The sequence below is a fragment of the Uloborus diversus genome, chromosome 4 (assembly GCF_026930045.1).
Source record: "Uloborus diversus isolate 005 chromosome 4, Udiv.v.3.1, whole genome shotgun sequence".
In the NCBI taxonomy this organism is placed as follows: Eukaryota; Metazoa; Arthropoda; class Arachnida; order Araneae; family Uloboridae; genus Uloborus; species Uloborus diversus.
Genome location: NC_072734.1, coordinates 161698278 through 161715595, shown reverse-complemented (window position 1 = coordinate 161715595; position 17318 = coordinate 161698278). Strand labels below are relative to the sequence as shown.

General features: G+C 34.3%; 2 protein-coding genes across 2 annotated transcripts in view; one reads left to right on the top strand and one right to left on the bottom strand.

Moving 5' to 3' along the window:
- LOC129221595 (la-related protein 4-like) overlaps nt 1–17318 on the bottom strand; it is a 195145-nt gene that overhangs the window by 117186 nt on the left and 60641 nt on the right. The gene's annotated exons all lie outside the window — the stretch shown is intronic.
- On the top strand, nt 6626–7264 carry LOC129220960 (uncharacterized). Its single transcript, XM_054855395.1, has one exon. The coding sequence runs from the start codon at nt 6626–6628 to the stop codon at nt 7262–7264; it is 639 nt and encodes a 212-aa protein (XP_054711370.1).

The following is a 17318-nucleotide window of genomic DNA, read 5'->3' as shown; positions in this document are numbered from 1 at the left end:
ATTATAAGTCACTTCAATATCGGCGCGTACATTTTAAAGTAAAACAACCAGCAGTAAACATTTTAGACGCGATTATTATTATTTTCTTTTTTTTTTTTTTTTTAAACAAAAACTATTGTTTAGCCATTCAACAATATACATTCATTGTTTTATTACGTAGATCCAATATGTTTCATTTCGTTATCATCGAATATTTTAATTGCTTTAGTTAACATTGGCTTTAAAATATTTAGAAAGTATACACTTATGACATTTACGGTACTAATTGCATGAAAAGAGTGAAGTTGTATTGAGGAATTTCCTAGTTTGTGCTTATAGAATATTATTATAGTTAATGATTTCGCTTAAATTTATGTCATGAATCAATATGCTGCTAAATGTCCTGTTATTAAGCTGATGAATAGTAGAAAAAAAATTAACTCAATAATTTTAGTTACTTAGAAATGGAGGAGGGTGGCCCAAAGCGGGTAGGTTTTCGAAGAACGCTCGAAACTTGTAGTTTTTGGAATTTTATCGTAAAAATACGAAGGCTTACCCGCTTATCCGCTTTGGGCGACCTACCCGCTTTGGACCACCCTCCCCTATGTATAGAAATGTGTGAGAACGTACGTTATTACATCAAAAAATCCGAATGAAACACAGAAAAATTCACGCAGTTTAGTGTTCTTATCAAAAAAAAAAAAAAAACTTGATTTTTTACAAAATCGAGATTTGATTCAAAATTTAAAACATCAAGTTTCACGTACACATTTTTCTCGTCTTTAAGTCATGCTGTAAATTTAATGAAGTTTTTATTTCTGAAAATACACAGATAATGTTTTATATTAGTTTATAATATTTACTGTTACAAAATCTTGTCAAAAAGAAGAAAGTAAGAATTATTTACTTTTGAAAACTGGTACAGTAAAAAATTGCTTTTTCGCATTTAACCATCTAAGAAAATCTTTGTTTTGTACACTCAAACAAGGGCAGCCCGAACTTACATTTTTGGGAGTGGAAAAATTCTAAATTTAACAAATGAAATTTCGAACTTTACCAAATGATAATACAGTCGACTCCCGCTACAACGCGAACCGACTTACGCGAAATGGTATAACGCGACTTTTTCAGGAGCAACGAATTTTAGAGGTAAAGCGAATTTTTCGCTCTCAACACGAAAATATTTGGAAAGGAATCGCGATGCAATGTTTCGGCTTTGTTATTGACTACTCAACAAAAATTCGTGGATGTACTTTCATCCTTTCAGCACTGCTGACTGTGCAAGTTCTCACATACCGCACTATAAACATAGCATTGTTAGTTATTTATCATTTATTTATTCTAAATATGGAAGGTGATGAAATATTGTGGCACCAAGGCACTCTGTTTCATCTAAAGCTTGAAGATGGAAACAAAAAGCGTAAGTTTGAGACAATTTTATAAAAAGGAAAGATTCTTAATATGTGTGGAAAACGCCCAAGAACTGAACTGAACTGAGTAGATAAGTTTAAATAAATTAGCCGGACTCGCGCACCTCGTAGCAGTTCTTATAGCAGTATGTAATATTCAAAATTCTTGAGATTTTATTTTCGAGAGAGTTCGTTGCCGATATCTTCATTATGTTGTGTTTATAAATTAACAAGTTTTTATTTGCAACTAACATTGTAGTTTATTGTGCTGTAATTAAATTTTTCTAAGTTAAAAAGTTCAAGTGTTTGTGTCACAATTTCTACACGAAGGAATATCTGAAGACTTCAGTACAAATGATTTCATTGCCCCGCGACTTTTGGAAGCGTTGAAGAAGTTAAATAGATGGTAAGAGTTTTTAAATTTAGAAACTTACTTTGACGCGCAACATGGCATCCCTGCCGGGACTGCAGTGAAGTTATTTGATTTGTATTTAAAAGTTAAGAACTTGTTGAAATGTCTAAAACAAATGAAGATATTCAACCTAAAATGTCAAAAAGTGTAGAAAATTTATGTAAAAAGCGAGCTGTAATGCGAGCTGCTGTAACAAAAGCAGTAAATAAGCTAGAAACAGAATTGGCAAAGAGTGAGGTGGATGCAAACATCGTGGAAGAACTTGTAGAAATATTAACTTTAAAATTTGAAATGCTAAGCGCTGTAGATAGCGAACTAGAAGCTAATTTTGAACCGAACGAACTCGAAAAAGAAATTGAAACTTCGGAAGAATATCGCGAGAAAGTGACTGTTTGGAAGTTTCGAGCTACTAAACGAATTAATGAAATGCGTCAGAATTCGTTGGAAGTCAGTCGCATCAGCGAAAATCAAAATAGAAGCTTTGAAACAAGCAGCAACAGTACTATACGAGTTAAACTTCCGAAATTGACTATCGCGAAGTTTTACGGAGATGTGAGCCAATGGTTAACATTCTGGAACAGTTTTGAATCTGCGATACATAAAAATGAACTTTTGAATAATGTTGACAAATTCAACTACCTAAAGGCATATTTAGGTGGAACTGCCATGAACACAGTTGAAGGATTTCCAATTACAGCTGAAAATTATGATAACGCGATAAGAGCATTGAAGGACCGATATGCTGAAACCGACTTATTAATTAGTGCTCATATGAATAATATCATCAATATGCAACCTCTTAGAGACTCTAATGATGTTCGTGCATTTCGAAGATTTTATGACAACTGTACAACGCAAATACGGTGTTTAGAAGCATTAGGTTTGTCATCGGAAAATTACACTAGTGTATTATGCCCCCTGCTATTAAAAATCCTTCCTGCGGATTTAGTTTTAGAATATAGCAAATTAGAAAGTAATACCCATTCAAATCTGACAAACTTACTTGATTTTCTGTCAAAATCTTTGATGTCGCGAGAAAGAGCAATGCATATTATGTCAGTTAACATAAATCAAATTTCCCCCAACGAGACTTTCGCGCCACATAGGCAAAACACTGTCGAAAACCGTGTTAGAAATGATTCAAGGAAGAATAGGAAACAAATCGCTACCGCGTCTGAACTGATTTCTACCGATGAGATAGAAAATCCCAGAAAAATTAAATGCGTATTTTGCGATTCATTTACCCATTTCAGTTCTGAATGTGAATCTGCCAGTAATTTATCGCTAGAAGAACGGAAAAATATCCTGATGAAAAAGGGAGCGTGTTTCAAGTGTTTAGAAATTAGGAAGCATATTTCTCGGTTTTGTAAAGCAAACGTAAATTGTAAGCATTGTAAGGGAAAACATTCTTCTTTAATGTGTTTTACTAAATATAAGCAGAAACTTAACGTAGATAAGAATGTCCCTCCTGAAAATTCCGTCCTCTCAAACCAATCTTCGTCGAATGAAGTTTATTTGCAAACTTTAATTGTGCGTATTCGAAATCAAGGTTTAGAACATTTACTGCGTGTAATTGTCGATTCAGGGTCACAAAAAAGTTACATTTCGGAATTTGCTGCAAATAAAATGGGGTTAAAGAGTTCGGGAACTGAAATTGTTAAGCATGGGCTTTTTGGAGGGATAGAAACTACAGAACAGCATAATCGTTATTCTGTGCTCTTGAGTAGTCTTGATCGGAAGCATAGTTTTCAAATTGAAGTAATGGATCAGAAGAAAATTTGCGCTTTTATTCCGAAGGCTAAGACAGGTCAGTGTATTAAAATTTTGAAGCGGGCTGGTATATTTTTGAGTGATATATCGTCAATGAGTAAAACATGTTTGTATGAAGAAAATAATAATGAAATACACATGTTGTTAGGAGCGGATATAGCGGATAAATTATACGCGAATGGAATCAGACATTTTTCGAACGGTTTAGTTGCTGTTAAAACTAAGTTGGGATGGACACTCATGGGAAAAGACTCAAATAAAGCTAACGTAGATAATTCACTGTTACTGTTATCTCTTCATGTTAATGACGCTAAAATAAATGATTTGTGGAATTTAGATTCTTTGGGAATTCTTGATCCAAGTGAGGAAATAAATAAAAAAGAAGCCCAAGAATTGGCGTTAAAGCATTTTAGAGATACAATAGGAAGGCAAGAGGATGGGAGATATATTGTTTCTTTACCGTGGGTAAAAGATCCTCATTTGCTAAATGATCATAAAAATTTGGCAGAAAAACGTTTGAAAAATACGGTAAAAAATCTTAAATATACAAGAAACTTAGGGGACTACGAAAATGTCTTTTGTGAATGGGAAACAGAGGGAATAATAGAAAAAATTCCAATTTCAGAAAATAAAACTGAAACTGCTTCTCATTATCTCCCACACAGAGCAGTAGTTAAGGAAAGTTCGACTACTAGAATTCGTCCAGTTTTTGACGGATCCGCTCATTTACCAGGAGGTTTATCTCTTAATGATTGCAACGAGAAAGGGCCTAATTTGATAGAATTGATCCCTACCATCTTGAACCGTTTCAGGATTGGAAAGTTTGGGGTGGTTGCTGATATTCGTCGAGCTTTTTTACAGATAGCTTTGCAATCAGCCGATAGGGATTTTTTGCGTTTTTTGTGGTGGGCAGAGGGCAATCCAGAAAAGACACTAATTTATCGCCACGCTCGTGTCGTTTTTGGCGTAAGTTGCAGCCCTTTTCTTCTGGCCGGTACACTTGCTTACCATCTCGATCAAGCCCCAGATGAACTTAAAGAAACTGCGCAAAAACTTAGAGATTCTCTTTATGTGGATAATTGTGTGGCTAGCGTAGACAGCGTAGCAGAATTAGAAAATTTCCGTGAACATTCTTGTAGGCTTTTATCATCCTCAAAATTTGATCTTAGAGGTTGGCAGAGTAATGCATTAATTCCTGAAATCGCTAACTTGGAAAAAAGTGAACCGGTGTCGGTTTTAGGACTTTTGTGGAACACCGCTGAAGACACGCTGTCGTGCGATGTCAGAAAAATAACAATAGATGGACCAATCACAAAAAGAACTATTTTGTCCGTTACACATCAAATTTTCGATCCGATTGGTTTTACTTGCCCAATAACTTTGATACCCAAAATAATTTTACAAGAATGTTGGAAAATCAAAGCTTCATGGGATTCTCGGCTTCCCGATGAATTAGTGAAGCGTTTCGAAAAGTGGAAAAATGAGATTGCAAAATTGTACAGTCTAAAAATATCCCGACGTTTATCCAAATTGCCATTTACTCTTAAAGACATAACTTTACACATTTTTTGTGATGCTTGCAAGACATCTTATGCTACGTGCATATATTTTAGAGTGGAACAGGTTGGATCCCCAGTAACTTGTCATTTGATTGCCGCTAGAGCTAGAGTTGCTCCCTTAAAAAAGATTACGATTCCTCGTCTTGAACTTTTAGCTTGTTCGATTGGAGCTAGATTAGCAAACACCATCATATGCGACTTACGTCTCGAAGCCGTAAAAACTGTCTTTTGGTCAGATTCTATGGATGTGCTATTTTGGATAAAAAAGGAAGGCCCGTGGGCAACATTCGTAGAAAATCGTGTTCAAGAAATCAGAAGACTGACAAAAATTGAACAGTGGAGATTCGTACCAGGAGTAATGAACGTAGCTGACATTCCGTCCCGAGGATGTACCTTAGGAAAGCTATTGCGTACGGAATGGCTGTGCGGACCGGACTGGTTGAAGAGATCTGCCGAATATTGGCCGAAAGACGAATTTCCGCCTGCCATGGAAGTAGTGAACGCAGAAAAGAAGAAAGTTATAATCACAGCTACTAACTCCGAAGATAAGGGAAAATACTACTACAGATATTCTTCTTACGTTAAACTACTACGAATCACCGCGTGGATTTACAGATTTGTAGAAAATTGTAAAAAATCCAAAAAAGATAGACGATTTGGTGTTCTTGACAGTAAAGAGCTTCAAAAGGCTGAACAAGTAATTTTAAAGCAAATTCAATCAGAAGCTTTTGGAAGAAATCCTGACGCAAGATTAAGGTCGATCAATACAATCGTAGGCGACGATGCCTTGATTCGAGTGAAAACGAAGATATTTTTTAGAGATGATGACATGCATTTTCGGCTTCCAGTTGTACTTCCCTCCGAACACCCGGTTGTCCTTAGTCTCATTCGGTGGAAACATAAAGAGTTAGGACATTGTGGCGTACAACTGCTTATGTCAGCGCTTCGAGAAAAGTACTGGATTTTGAAGAGCCGGAAAACCATTAAGAAGGCAATCAAGTCCTGTATTGTGTGTCGAAGATTCAACTCTAAACCGCCCGAAGTTCAGGAAAGTGTTTTACCGGAAAATCGTGTAAAAGATGCATCAGTTTTCGAAATTCTAGGAATAGATCTAGCAGGACCCTTGATCCTCAAAGATAACTCAAAAGTTTGGATTTTGATTTTCACCTGTGCTGTTTTTAGAGCTGTTCATGTTGAGATGTTGACTTCAGTGTCTACAGATAACTTTCTTTTGGGGTTGAGGAGATTCATCGCGAGAAGAGGCAGACCGTCAATTATCTATTCCGATAACGGAAAGAACTTCGTTGGCGCAAAAAAAACAATTAAGCAAGATTGATTGGAAAAAGATTCAAGATGAAACTACTGCTTCTTCTATTGCTTGGATTTTTATCCCCCCTTCTGCTCCCTGGTGGGGAGGATTTTGGGAAAGGTTAGTAGGAGTTTTGAAGAGAATTTTAAGAAAAGTTTTGGGTCAAACATCGTTGGATTATGAAGAGATGTTAACAGTCCTCTGCGACTGTGAGAGTATCATAAATTCGCGACCGTTGACTTACGTTAGTGATGACGTTCAAGATCTTACCCCGATTACACCTTCTATGTTTTTGCAAGAGATTAGAGAAATCGGTGTTCCAGACTTAGATGTGCTGGATCATCAGAAATTAAATAAACGTCACGCGTATACACAGAAAATACGAAAAGATCTCCGTTCGAGATTTCGAGTGGAATATCTCGGACAGTTGCGACAACCTGTGACTAATAGAAATAATTCTCCAGTTCTAAAAGTTGGTGACTTAGTTATCGTGTGGACAGATAACTGTAAAAGAATTGACTGGCCACTCGGAAGAGTTCTAGAAGTGTTCACAAGTAAGGATGGATGTGTGCGAGTTGCTAAAGTCAAGACAAAAACGGGTGTCTTCATTCGTCCTGTTAAAAAGTTGTGTTCTCTGGAGTTGGGAGCGGTGTCATCTTGTGAGCTTCAAAAGTCAAAACCCCCTCCTGTGACTGTTCTTGAGGATTTGTGTTGCACCACCACCACCAGTTCATCACCTAGCCTGACAGCATTGAAGTTGAGTTCCGGAGTCCCGAGCCCTGAACTCAAGGTGGGGAGTGTGGAAAACGCCCAAGAACTGAACTGAACTGAGTAGATAAGTTTAAATAAATTAGCCGGACTCGCGCACCTCGTAGCAGTTCTTATAGCAGTATGTAATATTCAAAATTCTTGAGATTTTATTTTCGAGAGAGTTCGTTGCCGATATCTTCATTATGTTGTGTTTATAAATTAACAAGTTTTTATTTGCAACTAACATTGTAGTTTATTGTGCTGTAATTAAATTTTTCTAAGTTAAAAAGTTCAAGTGTTTGTGTCACAATTTCTACACGAAGGAATATCTGAAGACTTCAGTACAAATGATTTCATTGCCCCGCGACTTTTGGAAGCGTTGAAGAAGTTAAATAGATGGTAAGAGTTTTTAAATTTAGAAACTTACTTTGACGCGCAACAATATGCTTGAACAACTAGAAAGTGGGTCGAGGTAGCATGACAATTAGGTATGGGGGAATCTTTCATACGTATAATTAAAGGTCAAGAAGAGAAGGCAATCCATATAAATCCAGGGGGTCCCAGAGGGGGTGTCACCATAGATGTAAATGTTATAAAAGTAAATGCGAAGCTACTGTATTTAAAAATATATTAGAATGACGATTAGATCACGCAGGATAAATCATCATCTTCAATTTTTAAGCTATAAATGTAACTTGTTGTATCTACTGTATAGTACTCTTACAGTGCAGTGCTTTATTATTACTACATACTGTACGTACCGTACTGTTTCTTTTTATGACGCTCTCTACCATTGATCACTAATTTCGTGTATCGTACCAGTATTTTATGCTGAATAATGAAACGTTTTTTAAAAATCGGTAAAAATTCAGCTCTTTCTGTAAGAAACGTTAATGCATAGTTAAAAAATGGTCAAAAACAGTTTAAAAGGTGTTTAAATGTCTAAAATGATTGGGTATGTCAATAAAAAAAATCATATACGCAACACTTTTCCACAACGCGAAATTTCGACTTACGCGAGGAGTCTTGGAACGCATCCCTCTCGTAAGTCGGGATCCGACTGTATACGAGCAAGCGCGTGTAGCATAACTGCAGTCCATTTAATTAGACGGAACATTAGACATATTAAAGAAATCTTTTTGGAAAAAAAAAAAAAAATTAACGCTGCAATACGGTTTCCAAATTTGCCGAATAGTCGGCTAAATTTGCCGAAAAAAAAATTTAGGGAGGCAACGGTGACAAATTTTCGTTTCCTGCTAAGACAATAGTAAACTGTTTGCTGATTTTTAAATAATTTTTCTCAGTTTGTTATTTAATGTAAAGCAATTGTAATTTTTTTAGCGGAAAATGAAAAAAAAAAAAAAAAAATCAATAACATATTTCAATTAATTTTTTCTACTTTTATTTTATTTTTTATTTTGTCTTTCCTAAGGCCCACTTTTCAAAAAAGTACATGGATGTGAACTTAAATTTCAGTTAAATCCTAATTTTTAAATGAGCATGGAGCAGAATACCGTAAGTCTTCAAAAACCAATATTTAAAATGATACTTTCACACCGCAATTTGATATGTATACATAAATCGAACGCAAATAAGAATAAATTATCTTGGGTTTTCTGCACAAACGTTAAAATTCTGAACATAAGAGAGGCAAATAATGAAAAAATCCCCTTAAGTATTTTTAAGTTGCTGCATTCCTACGTAATATTTAATTTCACTGGAAGAATGCTTTTTTTTAACAGATGAGGATTCATTTATTAAAAATTAATGAAGTGCAATGTTTCTCCTTATTGCTATTATTATTATATTTTCGTTTTTATCTTTTTTTAAAGGATTTCATTAAATATCTCTAAATTGCTCAGCAGCTTTTGAAGCGGATGAAACTGCTGCAAGGAATGTCTTTTTTTAAATAAAAAAATGATTCTGGGCACTGCGAACGCTTTTCCAAGCATGCAATAAATAATTATTGTTGTGTAAAATCTGAATTGAGGTGTAAAAAATTATTTCATAAATTCAGTTAAAATAACCGTTAAAAATTTGATAGTCAGGGGTGCCCCAAACTTAAACTTTTGGGAGGGCGGAAATTATCCATGTGTCGAATAGAACTCCACATTTTGCCGAATGGAACTCCAAATTTGGCCAAAAGGTGAAAATTTTGCCGAATGAATCTAAAAATTTGGTTCAATGGAACTCCAAATTTGGCCAAAAGATGAGAAAGTGTTGCCAAATAGAACTCCGAATTTGACCGAACTGTCAGACCGAAATTGCCGAATAGAACTTTAAATTTTGCCGAATGATGATAATTTTGCGTAGCGAAACTCCACGTTTTGCCGAATGGAACTCCAAATTTGGCCAAAAGGTGAAAATTTTGCCGAATGAATCTCCAAATTTGGTTGAATGGAACACCAAATTTGGCCAAAAGATGAAAGTGTTGCCAAATGAACTCCGAATTTGACCGAACTGTCAGACCGAAATTGCCGAATAGAACTTTAAATTTTGCCGAATGATGATAATTTTGCGTAGCGAAACTCCACGTTTTGCCGAATAGAAGTCCAAATTTGATCGAATGATGAAAATTTTGCCGAATAGAACTCCAAATTTGGCCGAATGATGATAATTTTGCCGAGAACTGCAAATTTTGCCGCAATGATTTTGCCGAACAAGAAATTTTTGGGAGGTCACAGTGACTTCCCGTGACCTCTCATCGGGGCGTCCCTTGTTTCAACGGCGTAGGTGGATCAGCGATACTTGTGACATCAAAACGAGATTACATATTATAAAAGAATTTGTTTTTTGTGACTGAAAAATCAAATCGCGCATTTTAAGGGAACTTAGTTCCTTTAGAGCAACTTCAAGGATTACACTTATCCCAGGTTTATGTTGTTAAAGGTTATAAGGAAAAAACATAAATTCCGCATGAAAACAAAATTAAATTTAATATGAAATTAAAAAAATTGATTTTTTTTCTTTTAATGTAAAGATTTTAAAAGTCTTTTTCATCTGTCTAGGTTTTGTAACCAAAACTTTTTTTATATGCTTAACAACTTTAGAGATTAGTTTTGCTCTTAATGAATAAGTTTTTAGATTTCTTTTTTTAATTTTAAATTTTGCAGCCATGGAAACACGATTTCGACTACTTTTTCATTTAAAGTACTTTATCTTTTTAAGATATACTAAAACCCGTCCCTAATTCTGTTCGACTGTATAAAACTAAAAAAAAAAAAAAAAAAAAAAAAAAAAAAAAAAAAACTTGAATCTTAAGCACTTCAAATGCTGCTACGGTTTTGTGCAATATTCAAGCTAAAGAAACAGCATTAAAAGAGCAAAACTATTAGAAAATACTACAATAGCACGTATTTAAAAACCTTTTTACAATATTAATATTGATCAGATCGCTTCAAAACTTTTCCCAGTTACACTAAAGGTGTCAAACTACATTTTAAACAGAAAACTGAAAAATCGATCTTTTTATTGATTTTTGGGTGAGAATACAGTAAAAACACTTTAGCTGCTTCACGCTTAAACTTTTATGCACATGAAATTATGAAATTCACTTTATGACTAGTTTTTTTACCGTTGATTTTGGACTGTGCATAGGAGGGTTGTGGGGAAAAAGAACATTTGTTAGCCCGAGCCCCAAATTTTAACACTAATTTTAACTTCAACACATTATAGTTTTTTGTTTTACATCAACAGCAATTGATTCAAAGAGGTAAGAAAACATAAATACTTAGGTTAAAAATTGAGAAAATAATAATAATAAATCAACAAAAAAAAAAAAAACAATAAACAGAAATAAATAAATAAGAAAAGTACATTTAAAATTACTACAAATAATTGAGTGGAATTTATAAATCTTTTAGAAGCCAGCACAAATAACAACACATTGGAATAAAGCAGTGGCGTAGGAAAGGGATGGTACCCGTCGGGTCCGAACCCCTCCCTTGAACCTTAAAATTAAGCAGCCATAATAGGGAAGTTGCAACCTATTAAATTTTCATATTTTGACTATTGGATATTGTTAATTAACTCTCAAAACTAAAAAATTCACCATCGCCGAATTTTAAAACACCGTGATTGATTTTTAATGAATATTTAAAAATCCACGTGCAAAAGTGCGCTTTTCTGAAACGTCACGAGCTTACGTCACAGGGCACTAATGGGCAGCCTTCCGCCAAAGATCCCTTGTTTTCGCTTCGGACATTTTGTGCGCGCTTATATTTTTATTTTTTAGAAATTCAATAATCCTTTTTGAACACACTATGGGGGCCGGATTCGTTAAAGCACAATCTAATAATCTTCCTCAAGTAACATTAATGATGGTATTCTAATATTTCCGAGAGGATGAGAGCTTTAATGTTCCAGAAGCGCGAGGAGTTAAATGCGAAGAGATAAGCTTTACGTTTCATCTTCGAAGCCAACTGCACGTCCTTCGGCTTCTCCCGCGGCGGAAGATATCATGACGTCACTTCCTGTGCCATTTGACGTCACAATCGCTTGAACTTTAAAAATTAATTTAAACGAAACTACTTATCGTATCGCAAAATTTTTTTCACCTATGATGTTCATACATGTTACTCTATCATATAAAAATAAAATTGAGAAATCGAAAACTACCCTATTAATGTTAAAGTTATTCCATTTCACTTAGAATTCGTTTTTCATCATCTAATCATTTTAATGTATATAATACTGCGTGTGTAAAATTAAAGTCAAATTATCTCTGATTCAATTATCGCTTCCAAGTATCAGAGTTGGCTGATTTTAGGTAGGAGGAATTCCTAGTCACGCTATTGGAAGAAAGCATGTTTTCGTATTAAGCGTTCAGGAAGTCATCGTAACACAGACAATTTAGAGCAGCTTTATTTTTTGCATGCCTTCATAAGAGAGTAAAATTCTAATATGATAAAATTGTTTATTACTTAGACATATAAATTGCGAGTAAAAACTACAGTGGTGGTAAAACAAATTGCATCACCCTCGCCGCAAAAGAGAGGAATATCACCCCGACTTCATTCAACTAACAGTCAAGCATCCCGTATCCCAGATGATTTACGGATGTATTTCTGATCAAGGAGTTGGTGGGCTTCACTTTGTGCAAGGAACAGTAGACGCTCTGGTGTATATTGGCATTTTGGAGGAGAAATTGCTTCCTACTATCCGGGATCAATTTACTTCAGTTCTAAACGTCATTTTCCAGGATGATTCTGCTCCGTGCCATTGGGCAAAACTGGTAAGTAACAATTAAAAAACCTTTATCCTGCCATTAGACTTAATTCGACATGGGGTTAAGTACTTTTTTTTCTCTAAACTCACACGCAGGTTCGGAAATGGAAAAATGAGCATGGGGTCAGCAGTTAGCCTTGGCCCGGAAACAGGTTCCGATCTACGTAAACAATTATCGGATTCCAGCTGTTAAATGTTCATTTCATAACTTTTGCAGAATTTTACCTATCATCGTCAATCGGTCGACAAAACTTCTCACATAACCCCATTGTTGTGAAAATGCTAGGGTGATGCAATTCTTTTTTTATCAGCACTGTATGCAGATACTATAATAACTTTTAAGCTCGAATTTAAATCTAGCGTTTTCCAAGATAAATTGCACGGCAATTAAATTTCGATCTAGCCTCGACTCACCGAAGGCAGAAGGAATTTCCTTTTCAATCCAGAAAAAAATTTCAATCATAGATATTAAGCTGCAGTCTCCAATTAAAGTACAAACAAATCGTCAGCAAGAATCAAAATTTTCTACATTGAAAAAAAATAAAAGGGGGTTCCTAATACACCAAAGCACGTGTATACAATTCGGAATCTTTTCTTCAATAACTTTCATTTTATGAGTATTTATCAGTTAAGATTTTTTTCTTTTTTTGACGACTGTGGACACAATACTGTGACTTATTGCGTTGTATATAGGTACACTTCTTCTGTGGTATTGAGTTGTTTTTTTTTCGCTGGTCTACGTGTTGTATCGTTATTCAATGTTTCACACTAAGGTAACATTTTTTTCATCCATCGAAGCCTTGTGAAGTATTTAAGACAAAATGCAATGTCTCAATGAAACTTTTTTTTTTGGTATTCAAAAATTTAAGAAAAATAAATAACAGAAAAAAAAGTTGATAAAAGAATAAAAGTAAAACGAATAAATGAAAGAGAGTTGTGGTACTTTTAGAAAATACAATTTGAAAGATTTCTTGTGTATGCACTGCTCACGTTAGGCGCTCATTTTCACATCGTTTTTTTTAAGTACTGTAAAAGTACTTATTTTTGCGAGCTATAATTTTCGCGAAAATGAAGATATCGGTCATTTCGTGAGTTGAAAATTTCGCGAAATTCAAATATAAAGCAAAATTTATGCATAAAATATATTTCGCAAGGCCTAAATTTTCGCGATGTGCGAATTATTTTTTATGCATAAATTTTGCTTTATATTTAAATTTCGCGAGATTTTCAACTCTCGGAATGACCGATATCTTCATTTTTGCGAAAATTACAGCTAGCAAAAATAAGTACTTTTACAGTATACCACAGTAAGTAACTTGCAAGCAGAGTATAAAAGCAATCAAATAAAACAAACTGTTGTAATGAGGTGGTTTCTTTCAGTCAAAAGTACTACTTTTAGTCACTGAAATTGAAAGAATGAGTAAAAAAAAAAAATAACATGGACTCAGAAAATACTTTCATTTTCCCAATAGTTATTTTTTAATACATTTTTTAAAATGTCCGATTTTGAAAACAAGGCGTGGTCTTTATGACGTCACAAATGATGCATTTTGGCGCATCTTTCTACCACGGTTAAACGTTATGATAATCAGCAAGCGAATTAAAATTGTGCTCTACGCTTACTATCAACCATATCGTTGCCAATACTCGTGAGTAAAGATGTGAATTAAATATTTTGCTCTGTAATATTGGCAACACAGAATGGCATTTCATCACAACGACAGAAGCGTAAACAATGAAAGCGCACAGATTTCAGTAATTTTTTAAAAATATTAAACTTAAACAAATTATTTGAAAAATAGTCAGATCCTATGTTTTTAAGCATGCTCTTTCAGAAAAAAATACTTATAAAATTTTGGAAACGACCCCATTTAATATTTTTATCACTAAAAGATTGCAGTTCATTTTGTGAAGTAGATATTTTCTCATTTTAATTAATGTTAACAATTTTTGTAAACATTTATCTTTTCGCAAAGAACTTTACCGCATGAAACTTTCTTAGAAAAAAAATCTGATATTACCAGGCATTGAAACGACATTCTCGCGTTTTACTTTTATGCTGTTAAACAATTGCCTTTATTTCGTTTAATGAGGCAAATATTTACGCAACGTGCTTAATGTTATAATTAATTACTTTTCATTTCCAAAAATGGTCCATTTTCATTATTTGGTCATAAACAGTGCAGTATAATATAACTTTTTATTTGCTTTTGTGGAAAAATGATCAATTACGTATATATGTTTATTTTTCTCTGTGGGAAAAAAGCATACTGCAGTTTAAAAGTAATTAATTGCAGAAAAATATTATCTCCTCCAAAGAAATCTCCCCCCAACACACAAACAAATAAACTTGGTGACATTTTTGCTGTCGTCATATAAGTAATTTAAATCGTGATTTTAAGATTTTACGTCAATAAAGTTGCAGAAAGCCTTTTTGGAGATCACCGATGTCAGATGGAAAATATTCTCGTTTTGTTTTTAGCAAAAGGATCATCTACAAATAATGAAAGAAAATTCGAGTTATTTTTTCAGACATGGCAAAAATATTGTAAACACGTGTTTTCAGGTTACAAGAAGCTTCTTTTCCAAAGCAAAAGCTTTCGTGTATCGCAAAAGCTGGATAATAATTAGCAAATGAAAACGGGTTTGTTTCCTTCAGTCAAAAGTAGTACTTTTTGTCACTGAAATTGATAGAATAGGCAAAAAAAAAAAAAAAAAAAAGAAACATGGACCCAGAAAATACTTTTATTTTCTCAACAGTTATTTTTTAATTAATTTTTTAAAATGTCCGATTTTTCAAACAAGGCGTGGTCTTGATGACATCACAAATGATGCGCTTTGGCGCATCTTTCTACCACGATTCCACGTTATGATAATCAAGAAGCGAATTAAAATTGCACTCTACGCTTGTTATCAACCATATCATTGCTAATACACGTGAGTAAAGACGCGAATTAAATATTTTGCTCTGTGAATGGCAACACTGGATAGCATTTCATCATTTGTGATGTCATACGACAGAAGCGTAAACAATGAAAGCGTACCGATTTAAGTAATTTTTTTAAAATATTACACTTAAACAAATTATTCAAAAAATGGTCAGATCCTATGTTTTTAAACATGCTCTTTCAGAAAAAAATAATTCGTTACGACACAAATGTGGTTGTTTCGGAAAATTGCATGAACGTCGTCATGCTTACATAAAATTTTGTTTTTCTTTTGCGTCTTAAGGGGGGGGGACACCACAAATTATCACCCCGGGTGTCACCCATACTAGGTACGTCACTGCAGTTATTATTTTTTTGAAATTCTCGTATTGCTTCGGGCTTTCAGAGTAAAATTCTTCACGTCACTATCACATTTATTTTTTTAGCAACAAGTTAAAAAAATAAATGAACTCTAAACGAGATGCCATGAAGAAAACGTCTCGACTTCGAACAAAATTTCCGATGATGAAGTTTGACAATACTCGAGCTTCTTTGCAAGTAACTTTTGTGTCCATCGATTATCGTTATTGGTGTTTGGAAACCTTTCTTCTTCGCCTGAGTTTCTGCACGAAAAAATAAAAATACACTTCATACCTTATAAGTAAATGCTCGAAACGGGCTCTAAATATTTCTCCATTTTCAAACTAACGTTCTAATGCATTCAACAGCTTGAGTTTTGAAGATTATATCCATTGTATTATCTCCATTAACATCGGTAGCGGTTAAGACTTCCAACCTCAGGAATCTGTCTCTCAGTGCAATTCATGTTTTTGCTACCCTTCTGCTTTTCAAATCGAGGTTGTGTAATTCATTCCAAATGGGGTATAAGTTACTCCTTTTTCTTGTAAAGGGATTTGTTCGCTTTGGTATGAAAAGAATTGCCTTTCCCTTCTTTAATGTCGCAGTTTATGTCCATCAGTACTAGAATTGAATTTTTTCGGTTTTATAGTGCTATTATTACTTCCTTTTACAAAAAAGGAAGTATTGTATTCGCGAAAAAATTTTTCACTCAAAAATCGACCTTAATTTCCATTTTGCCCACCCCTGAATGAATGTTGAGTTTTTTATTCGACCCGACCCCACGTGCATATATACCTAAGAACGTATAGATGCCCGAAATATCCATTTTGACGTTTCCCGAGTTAATTACAACGAGTTTTCTCGTGACGTCTGTATGTACGTATGTATGTATGTGCGTATGCATGTCGCATAACTCAAGAATGGTAAGTCCTAGAAAGTTGAAATTTGGTACGTAGATTCCTAGTGGGGTCTAGTTGTGCACCTTTCCTTTTGGTTGCATTCGGGAGTTTTTAAAGGGATCTTTTGCACCTTTTTTTTTTGGGGGGGGGGGAATCATTGTTAATTTCGATACAAACTCAAGTGGTGTTAAAATTTTGCGGACACTTGGCGATACATCGCCAGTCTTTTGATCGCCAAATTTTGTCGCCAACTTAATAAAAAATTTGGCGATTTTTTTCTTTTTTTTTTCGAATCTGGTTTTAATTTGGCCACTGTTGGTGATATTTTAACTATTGAATCACATTAAAATTGCAATAATGGAGAAATAACATTAAATTGGTGTAAAAGGAAGTCATGTGATGCACACATCAGCTCGTTTCTCAAGAAAATTTAAATAATAATTTCTTTCGTTTTCACAAACATGAAAAATATTTCCTCGGAATCCCGTGTATTATTGAATGTGACTTAGTTACGGTTATTCAGCTCAATTATTGATATTATTTTATGGTAACAAGGAAATTGTTAAACAAAAATATAATATATGAGCTATAGGTTAAAAATACAGGACTAAAAACCATTTTTTAACACAAAATTAGAAAAAATATTACATGATGAACAAAACAGTGCAATAGCCAGCAAGTGCATTTTGAATAGTTCTGCTAAACATTTTTAACGTGA